Genomic DNA, 10,473 nt, shown 5'->3' on the forward strand with positions numbered 1-10,473 from the left:
GCACCATTCCTTGTCGCATAGTCCCCTTTCAGTCTTCGAGAATAGGCTAGAAACTGCGCTGCCCTACTCAGGTCTCTTCCATCGTAACTGCGCCTCAGCGAGAACAATCACCAGCTCGAAAAGTCCTTCCCATCAACCAATAATGTCGTAGTAAGCAGAGTAATCGTCACAAAGCTCCGCTTCACCCGTCAAAAGTGGGCACGCCGGCGTGCGGATTACCGACGGCCTAGGGCCATCTTGGCTGTGGCTGAGCCCTGGTCACATCTTTCCCCTCTCGAGCGTATATCGTCATAAGAGCAGTTCGGAAACCCTGCTGTTCGGTCTCTCTCTATTCTGCTCTACATCGTTACCTTTGGTCTCCTTTCGCCATTCCATCTCGAATCCCTACAGACGTAAAAATCTTCTCACCTGACAGATTGACAGCTGGTTGGCAGTTACAATCATGCATCTTCAAAGCAGACAATACTACGACGACGGGTAAGTGTTTGCGCGATTCATCACCATCATCATCATCATCTTTTCTTTCATCGTTTGTTGTTAGTGGCGGTGCCAACAGCTTAGTCGCGTATCATAAGCGGCGCAGTAGCACTATTATTCTGGGGAAAGCAAGCTTGGTGGATCAACGGATCGGCTTGGTCATGGCCGGTGTGTTTGCGACAGACGACGTCACAACGTTGCTGCGCCCAGACTGCCGCCGCATATCACGGCATCTTTACACTCGGGGCCCATACAACAATACGTCTTCTTCCTCTTCTTCCCTCTTATTTCCAACTCCAATCACTTCAACTTCACATCTTGCGCTTTGCCTCCTCCATACTTGCGCATCATTGTCAGTCGATACTTGCGACACGAACATACAAACAACCGGATTCTAATACGCAATGGCTAGAACGTGCTATCGCCAAGGCTATGGCTACTACCGCTGCGGGAACTCAGCATGGAATAACTGGGTACGCTGGGTAGTCCTCGTAGTAGTCGTCGTGGGTTTCTTACTTCTCTTCGTACTATGCTCGTAAGTCCTCTACCTCCATGCATCAACGCATTACCAGCTTCATCGCAACATGATCTAACACACTCTTAGTTGCCTTACAGCTCGTCGCCGCCGCAAAGCTGGTCGCCAACCCTTCTACGGCACAGGTTGGGCCGCGCGCCCAGGCGCCTACAACAACAACCAAACCGCCGCACCCTACTACAGCAACCAGCAGCAACCTGCACCGCCATACTCTGCCGCCACAAACAACAACAACGGTTACTACGGCGGCGGAGGCGCGAATAGCAGTTACTATGGCCAGCAGAACGGTGTTGAGCTTCAGACTCCCCAGCCTACGTATGGTGGAGGGTACGCGCCACCGCCTGGCCCGCCACCACACAAAGCTTGAAAAGATTGTGCGCGAGGTGTGAAGGGATGACGGAAGATGGACGAGGATTATGTGACGACATCCTGCCATGACGTGAAATGAGATGAGCTCGACGGGCGTTCAGGGATTTGGAATACGGTCGGTTTTACGGAATGGCACACGCTCGATACCTCTTATGTTTTAATGCACTTCTCTTGTATACTTTAATCAATGGACAATGTATAAATACAAGCTGCCCCAGAACTTTCTGAACATGAATGTCTTTTCCCAAAGCTTGCATCTGTGAACGTTTGCTGTGCAAGGCATATGTTGGCTAAAGAGAGTACGGGCAACTGAACGTTACACTTGGTCATGACATTTTGATCTCTCTGTTTTCAAACTCTAAAGCTGCATGTATTTGATTGATTCACGGTACCGACCATCTCCCATTTTCAGTAGTCCGTCCAACTGGCAACACCAGATGTCGTAAAAGAGCATAACACGCTAAGCATACACCTTCAAACAATCCTGCAATGCTGCCCTCGGGCACCTAAACGTTCCTTTTCCCAATCTCTAACCTACCAACCTCAGTCCACTAGCAGGAGCACCAATCTGGGTGATGCCGTCGATCCTGCAAACAGTACCCTTGTACCTCGCGTGGTACTTGGCGCCGCTGTACGGGCTAGTAACCGATGGCATACCGCTGTAGATAGGGGTGAAGCTGGCAGCGCAAATGTCAAAGTCGGCGAATTGGTCAAAGTCAATCTCGATGATGTCGCTAGGATTCCTCTCAGCAATCGTCTTGACGCGCTTAGCCGCCTCCTTCATCTTTGCGTTTCCGGTGCGGTCAAGCAATGCGTTGGCGAAGTTCAGCGCTGTGTTAAGCTGCTTGTTCTTGTGGGCGAAGTTCATGGCTGCAGAAAGCGGGATCGATTTGTGAGGACCCTCAAGCTCGGGGATGGTGAAGTAAGCAGACAGCTCCAGAGCGCGTTTCTTGTCTGCATCAGATAGGGCGGAGACGTCGGTAGCGCCGTTGAGAAGCTTGCGCCTTTCGAGCTCGATAGACATGGCAAGTATATATTGCGTAGCCGTGTTGATTGCCTTCTTAGCCTAGATGATGTCAGTATACGTCGACTAAATGCACAATGGCAGAACTTACGTCAGACAACTCTGCTTGCGACGAGACGACGTTGACCATGATGAGCTGTAGCAGCTTCCTGAAAGCAGCAATACCTGCCTCCAATTTGTTCTCTTTGAGAGCCTGCTTGCCGGCGGTGAGGTCAGTCGACAATATCGACTCCAGGTCGCGGGGAATAATGGGCAGGATCTTGCGCGAGTCTGTCTCGTCTACTGTTCTCCGTACGTAGTTGACTAGCGACGGCATGTTTGGTGTAGCTGGCAGGTATGTCCGTGTCGCTTGGTAGATCTCCTGGAAGCGGTCCTGGAGAGGCTCGAAGTTGACAGCACCGACTTGTCGGTTTAGTAACTGCATAGCAGTATCGAATGAACCTGCAGCAATGTGGTCGGCTGCCAAAGGTGAGTTGCGTGCCCAGAAGTCTGCTTCGCTGCTTCCGGCTCCTGCTTCAGCACCCTCAACTTCAACGAAATCATCCTCTGCCTCCACGTCTCCGTCATCACCCATGTCCCACCCACCAACATCGTCATCTTCGTCACCTGCAAGCTCAGCCGCGGCACTAGTGGGCTCAGCATCGCCCAGAAGATCTTCGTCGCCGAAGCCGTTCGCTGTTGGCTCATCGGATCCAACGCCCTCGACCTCGCCTTGGAGAGCCTTCTCGAACACAGTCGAAGACGCTGCGCGCGTTGGCCAGTTCGTCTTGTGCGTAGGTACAATAGGCTTGGGAGGTGCAAGAGGTGCACCTATCGAGGGAAGCTTGATCTGCTCTTCTGAAACCCCGGCAGCTTCCAGTATCGACTGTGCTTGCTCGTCAAGACCTTGAGCTTTGGCCGTGGCGTACGCGAGGGGGTACAGGTCAAGCTCCTGGAACATTTCTATCCGGTTCTGAACGTCTCCTAGGTAGAGAGCATTTTGAAATCGTGCCGTCATGTCACCACGGTGCTCTGCAATTTTAGCCATACGCTTCAATTTGTCCTGGTCTCCAGTGGTGAGGTACAGGAAGGATAGCTTGTCGAAATTGCGCAGTTTTTGGTAGGTCATCTCCACAGTTTGGTGGTTACCATGCGCGAGAGCTTCGTTGCTCAATCGTTGCCAGAGCTTCGGTCGATCAAGCTGCTTGGCCATCTCGACTGCCACCTCCAGGTTTCCGCATTCGATAGCGAGCTCGAACCGCGTCTGAGGATCTTGCACGAATTGAAGAGCAATCTCGGGATAGCCCTTCTTCTGGAGATAAGAAATGATGCTCTGTCCAACCAGACTGGAAGTCTTGATGATGTTGAGCATCTCATCATAGTTGCGTTTGACCAGGGCAAGCTTGAATCGGTACTCGGTGGGGTCAATCTGGAGGATCTTCGGTTTCGCAGCACGGTCAAGACAGTACACGTTGCGGCCCTTAACCCTCACCAGATATACTGTCTGCTCGAGCGTGCGTACAATTCCATTGTCGCCGTTCATCAGACTGTACTTGATGTGATTCAGTGTGGAGTAGAGAAGGACACCAGTGTCGTCGAAAATTGCGCTCTTGATGCGGATTGTCTCGTGGAGAGTGCTGACTTGCTCCAGGTTCTTTGTCGCGATGGTGACGTTGTGTTTGCTCAGCAATGCGACGTGCAGTCCATCGGACGACCATACGACGTACTTGACGCCATTGACAGAAAGCTCAGCAAGGTTCTTCTTGGCCTGAATGTCGTAGAGTACAACCGAGGTAGGGGTGATCAAGAGCAGATTGCCAGTGCCGCCGAAGTAGATGTCGGTGGTTCCGTGCGGGGGCTTGATGGTCTTGGTAGTCGAGTTGCTGAGATCCTTAATGTCGATCTGTTGGTTCGACTGGTTGAAGACGGCAAATCGGTTCCTAGCCACGAAGACAGCAGAGTTACCGGAGCCCCGCTTAGTATCTGTCGGTTCCACTGCTCCTGATGCGTCGCGTGGAAGGCTGATCAGCTCGTATGTTCCACTGTCGGCTGGAGACGTGACGAGAATGGAGCGTTCGGCAGGGTTGTAGGACAGCGTTCGTGGAGGTACCCAAGCGCTTCCAAGCTTCTTAAGAGACAGCATCGATGGGGACTCGATGTTCTTCTGGAAGTCATAAGACCGGACATGCTTCTCCTTGGTGATGTAGAAAAGGTTGTTCTGGTAGACGGCGGATGCGGGTCGCTCACGTTCCAGCTTGAATACCATTACACCATTGTCGTGACCGGCAGCGAACAGATTGATCTCGGGATGCGCCGCGATGACCCAGAAGCGGTCGTTCTCACGCTTGAAAGACTGCACGGAGGTTCGTCGGTTGAGATCCCATACACGAATCGTCTTGTCTTCTCCAACAGACAGTATCAAATCTTGATGCGGGTGGAACAGACACGCAGACGCGTTCTGGAAGTGCCCTCGGCAGGTATCAACTTCCCATGCCTTTGTCTCTGACATCCTCCACAGCTTCACGAGGCGATCGTCACCAGCGGAAACGATCAATGGTAGTGTAGGGTGGAATGCGACCCAGTTCACACCTCGGTCGTGGCCTTCAAGAACGAACTTGACGACCGCATCCGTGTTCCCAAACATATCCGCCTGGTTTTGGTTCGCGCGTGCCATCTGATCCTCAAAGGACATGGCTTGTGGTGCAGAGTGCTTCTTCCGGAGCCCAGAGATATCCCAGACACGAACCGACTGATCGAGCGAGGCGGAAACGATGAGGTCTTCCTTTGGATGGAATTGCGCGCACATGGTGTAGTGGTTGTGGCCAGTCATGGTACATACTTCGGAGGGTTAGGTGTGTTTCTGCGAGGGTTGCGATGTGACTTACTCAACGAGCCTGTCAATGTTAGCTTTGTTCTGAATGAGGCAGTTGAAGGTAGCACTTACGATTCTGCCAGTTCCATATACGAATGGTCTCTGTTCTGTGTTAGCCATTGTCCTGCCGACCCACTGCATGCGCTTACGGTCGTCGGAGCTGCTCACTATCCACGGGAGCTCGTGGTGGAAGAAGACGGTCCGGACATAGTCCAAGTGGCCGTTCAATGTGAAGAGACATCGCCGAGTCTGGTAGGACCAGACCTTGATCTTGTAGTCGTCACCGCCAGACACGAACCTGCCCAGTCTTAGTATGTTGTTGGCCCTCGTCACTTGTCCGGGGAATGCTCACAATGGCTGCGTCTTGTGGAAGTCGACGCCGCGGACCGGCCCATCGTGTTCTTCGAAGCGGTCTATAAGTGTGCCCATGCGGTAGTCCCATAGTTGGATAGTCGACGAGTGTAGCGACACGAGGATCCATGGCCTGAAAGCGGTCAGCGGGGAGGGGAGTAAGGCGGAGCAGGTGAGGGTACCTCTTGGGATGGAAGGCAATGCCCTTCGCACGCGAGGACTTGGACTCAAACTGCGCTCAGTTAGCTAGCTAGACAGTCGCATGGGCCGGGAGCTGCGTGCCTTGGTCAACATTGAGGGAGAGGAAGACATGGCGGAATTGGAGACGAAGCCGCAGCTTCACTGTCGTCTATGGTGACCTCAATGCAAGAGACAGCAAGCGCGGAGGGATACGGGTATACGGCAAAGAGAAAGAAACACGGTGTTGACTATTATGTTTGGTACTGCTGCCTCCTTGAGCTGCTGTTGCTAATGTTCGATATGCCACGCAACATTCCGATCAACAGCCTAGCTGTCTTGGTCCCTAGCGCGGTTTCCCCACCACAGTCACGTGAGATCTGCCAGACCTCGCTCCAACTCCGTCTGAAGGCGTCGGGTCCATGTTTCAATTTCAAGCGAACGTCGAGTTTCCACACTAGCTGCCGCAAGCAGAGCCTCACTCTTTCACGTTGCCTCATCCCAATCTCGCCTCTGCTGCGTGGCTCGGCTCCCCTGGTCTGGCGTCCTGCAACGATGCCCCGCAGAACTCACCAATGCGACTCCGTGTGCCAGCTGGCATCGTAGTGCCAACACTACCTACCCGCCCTGTGCAGGACAATTTTGCTCGCTGACCTCATTGGGCATCCATCCAGCCTGACGCAAGGTAGATTGCCCGAGTCTTTGTTGCGACTAATCGTTCGCGACCACGAGCATCCGAGTCAAGGATGGAAAGCGATGCTGTACATGGAAAGGGCAGCAATGCTGCAGACCCGCTCCGTGGCCGGCCAGCTCATTGCTGAAACGCAGGTGATAATTGGCGACAGCCCGCACACTTTTCTCACGCTGCAGGGAATTCATACCTCCTCCAGTACTCTTCTTCTTCTTTTGTGCTCCCATTCGATTACCACTGACGCGTTGCACCCAAACTGACCTGCACTTTGTGGCTTTTACCGATCTGCGAGCTACATTTCCTGCATTGCGGCCTATAGTACTCCAATTCCATCTGCACGATAAGCCAAGGCGTTGCAGGGTTCGCCTTCTCAAAACTCTCCACCCCTCCGCTCGAGCTCGCCGCTCAGATATCCCAGTAAAACACTCCCGGACCACCTCCAGAATGATACAGTCGACGCAACTCCTCTTCCGCATTTCAAAGATTAGACACGTCTGTCGGACTTTGATTCCTTAAGAAATCAGCATAATCACGAGAGAGGAGATCATCGATACGTACGCGATCGCAATTGGCTGCAAGCAAGCCTGACGCAACATTCCCGTCAAACCACCACGACGCCCTCCTGACAATGGCAATGCCTCACGAACCGCCAGCCGCCGCGCTCAACAGTCATCTGCAATCACCGCCCATGACGCCCACTCCTGATACACATAGTCGCTTCCCACTCCCTACATACAAGACTTCTCCGGTCCACAGGCGCACCAGCAACTTCGTGCAGACACCTCCATTGGAATACATCGAACCGACCGGACACGACTATCACTTCAGCTTCACCCGGCCACAGTCATGCGAGCCATCTTCTCGTCTATCGTCAGAGTCTGACCGTGCTTACCCAGCAACAACTCTGGAAGGATCTGACACTGATAGCGAATTTGACGAGGACAACGAGTCGGATGAAGAATGCGAACAAGAAGATGAAAGGCCAATGCGCCGGACAGAGAGTGCCCAGTTTGTACTCGAAGAACTGGATGACGATCCAGGCTACGACTGTGACGTAGAGGTTGTGCGACCAGACCATTTCGAAGACGCAAAAAGCGATCGAAGCGGCACAAAAGCAGAAATATTCGCGAGAATGAATGAGTTGCAGCTCCAAGAAGATTCCTCGGATGACGAGGAAAGGGAGCGCATATATCTCAAAAAGAAGAAACGATGGAGTGCAGGCATCTTCAAGCGCAGCCACAGCCAGAGCGTCGAAGGTGACAGCAGCTACTCCGACAACGACCCTCTCGACGACTTGGACCAGAACGCTCGCCGCCTGCGACGCCGCGTTCGCGGGCCCAGAAGGGGCTCACTCATCTTCGAAGATAGGGGCGTTTCAAATACCAATAATATCGCGGAAGTTGAAGAACCCGATGAAGGGACAACGGTGCCACACTGGAAGGGTCCGCCGTCCATCCCCAGTGATGATGGCTTTACACTGGATGAACTCCCGTTCTGGAAGGAGCAGAACATGATGGATGTCGAGTCCGAGTCTGAACAGGTGTCAGCATCACGATTTACGTAACTAGAGCCCATTTTGACGACCTCATGTTGTTTGTTTTCTTGGTTGAGGGCGTTTGCGAGCGACAAGCTTGGTGTCAATTGTGAATTTAGCGTAGCGTATGATATTTCGAATGTATCTACTTTTGCTTGCACATTGCTCAGCGTCCGACATAACGTATGACAAATCTACATGCATTGCGAAATTTGATTGCTCTTTTGACTAGCGTTCGTTCGCGTTTGTTTGTTCTTAGAGATGGTTTGGCATTGCGAGTCAGTCTGGGGCTAATTTTAGACAGCCTCAAGTAAACTGAAGGCCCACCAGGCGTCAAGCGGAAGCTGACGACCACTCGCACGCGACCAACTTCACGCACCGCCGACTGCCAGGCAATGCGCTCCGTCAAAGGACGCGGATACTCACACTTCCGTCCTTGATGCTCAGGCGCATACCTAGGTATTCTTTCAGTGACAGAGTGTTGCTCATACCGCGCAAGGTCGTCAGCCTCATTAATTTTGGATTCACGCACAGATTCAGCAAGCATCATCACTGCTTCGCACGCTCAGCTTCATTTCCAAGCGTTTCAGTTTCATCAGCATGTACAATAGCAGGAAGTCATTTTCCCCCTCTTGTACTGTCTGTTGGCACGCGCAGCGCTCAGAATACACCGCCCCTAGAAGGCCCACGCCCCGTCAGCGCTCCCGCTGTCAGGCTGACAGGCCGAAAAACGTAGTCGAACCAATTTTGGATCCCAACCAATGGATATTCTTGACCCCGCGATGTCTAAGCATACCAGCTCCCTCTCCGGATTAAGCACGCTATGAGTCGGCAAGCAACAACACCGTGCTGTACAGCCATCCTGCTGTCGACGGATCTGAGGATTCCGTTCAGGAAAGCTGATCGTGCCAGTAAGACAGACAACGATCATGTAGGTATAAGTAAGGCATCGTAGGCCACCAGTGAAAGAATCATCTCCTTACTCACAACCAAGAAACCATACTACAGTCTCATCTTTCCCTCTCTATTTTCCAATATCTCCTTGTTTCCTTTCTGTTTAACAAGCCTTCGCTTCTTAATCAGTAATCATGTTCACCATCACCAAAGTCATCGTCGCTTCGCTCGCTCTCGGTGCCGTCCAGGCCCTTCCTCAGCGTCTTGGGGCAAGGCAAGATATGGTCGCTAGTGCCAGCTCTGCTGCCCCAGCAGCACCATCTTCAACCCCTGACATCTTTGACGATCTCCTGACAGCTCCTACGGCTATCAAACGTTTCCAGAGGCTCCTGACTACCGGTCCGTCGAACGATGCGGAGCTCCTCACTGGGGATGCTCTCCGCAATGCGACCGTCTTTACCTTTACTAAGCCTGCCAAAAAGAGCACACCGGGTGGTACAGCGGTTGCAGCTGTCAGTCTAATCACTCACTCAAAAGATAACAACCTTACTAATTTTTCTACCAGAACATCGGTACCTTTCCAATTCTTACTGGCCTTGGTATCAGCACCACTGTAGGCTTCCTTGAGCCCTGTGGTATCAACTCTCCTCACGTGCACCCACGAGCCACCGAGTTCCTCACCCTAGTCGAAGGCGAGAATCTCGAGTTTGGCTACGTTCTAGAGAACCAGGTCGTTGGGCCTATGAAGAACCCGGAGATCGCTGGGTACCTCAAGAAGTTTCAAGGCACTGTATTTCCCCAAGGCTCTATCCATTACCAGTTCAACAACGACTGCAAAGACGCAACGTTTGTTGCGACTCTCAACTCAGAGGACCCTGGTACCAGTCAAATTGCGCAGAACTTCTTTGCCCTTAACCCCCAGGTGCTTGACGCTACCCTGAACGCCACAGTAAGCTCTATAAATCCTACATATTCCAGCTAAAGCTAACACACGCCACAGCAAATCAACGGCAAGGACATCGATAAGTTCGCCAAGACCCTTCCGGCAAACCTCGTCCAGGATGTCAAGGTCTGCTTGGCCAGGTGTGGGCTCTAAACTGGCCGAGGCATACACTACTTAGCTGAGAGAAACTTAACGGATGATTATATGAGAGCATGGCAGCACTAATTTAACGTACATAGCGACGGCGTGATTTAGATTCTTTGAGCGATTGGTGGTATTGGTTACTGGTTTTACTTCTTTGTGGATTCACCTTAGATCTTGTCTACTTCTTGTCTACACACTCCTTTAGTTATGCGAACAGAAAACACTTGTTTACCGAAAATGACTCTTCTTACGATGCTTAATCGCCTAATCCATTGTTGCGCCTAATCTTGCAACTAGCTTCGATAGAAGGCTTGATGACTATTCTATCTACATTTTCATTCATTACGCGAATTAGAAAACCGAAGTTTTCAGCTGCGATATCGAAGCGCTTGAAGAGCTAGTTTTGGAAAGGCAGGGTATGTCTGCCTTGGTCAACATAACACTTGTTATCTCGACACTCTTCCATTCGACCAGACGGACGCC

At 52.0% G+C, this 10,473-nt stretch overlaps 4 protein-coding genes across 4 annotated transcripts; 3 read left to right on the top strand and 1 right to left on the bottom strand.

The window, feature by feature from the left end:
- Positions 1–881: 881 nt before the first annotated feature.
- On the top strand, positions 882–1,379 carry GT037_008781 (chitin synthesis regulation congo red resistance rcr protein; the record flags this gene model as incomplete). The annotated part of the gene is made up of 2 exons (XM_038933828.1): positions 882–1,012; positions 1,082–1,379. The coding sequence occupies 2 exons, from the start codon at positions 882–884 to the stop codon at positions 1,377–1,379; spliced, it is 429 nt and encodes a 142-aa protein (XP_038783793.1).
- Positions 1,380–1,910: 531 nt separating this feature from the next.
- Positions 1,911–6,208, bottom strand: GT037_008782 (alpha subunit; the record flags this gene model as incomplete). Its single annotated transcript, XM_038933829.1, has 8 exons — positions 1,911–2,447; positions 2,497–5,222; positions 5,270–5,278; positions 5,329–5,358; positions 5,406–5,554; positions 5,609–5,740; positions 5,790–5,839; positions 6,185–6,208. The coding sequence occupies 8 exons, from the start codon at positions 6,206–6,208 to the stop codon at positions 1,911–1,913; spliced, it is 3,657 nt and encodes a 1,218-aa protein (XP_038783794.1).
- An 895-nt stretch (positions 6,209–7,103) lies between these two features.
- Positions 7,104–8,039, top strand: GT037_008783 (uncharacterized protein; the record flags this gene model as incomplete). Its single annotated transcript, XM_038933830.1, has 1 exon — positions 7,104–8,039. One exon carries the CDS (start codon positions 7,104–7,106, stop codon positions 8,037–8,039), a length of 936 nt encoding a protein of 311 aa, XP_038783795.1.
- A 1,058-nt stretch (positions 8,040–9,097) lies between these two features.
- Positions 9,098–9,999, top strand: GT037_008784 (spherulin-1b precursor; the record flags this gene model as incomplete). Its single annotated transcript, XM_038933831.1, has 3 exons — positions 9,098–9,415; positions 9,469–9,852; positions 9,904–9,999. The coding sequence occupies 3 exons, from the start codon at positions 9,098–9,100 to the stop codon at positions 9,997–9,999; spliced, it is 798 nt and encodes a 265-aa protein (XP_038783796.1).
- Positions 10,000–10,473: the final 474 nt, after the last annotated feature.

Source organism: Alternaria burnsii, assembly GCF_013036055.1.
Source record: "Alternaria burnsii strain CBS107.38 chromosome Unknown 744, whole genome shotgun sequence".
NCBI lineage: Eukaryota > Fungi > Ascomycota > Dothideomycetes > Pleosporales > Pleosporaceae > Alternaria > Alternaria burnsii.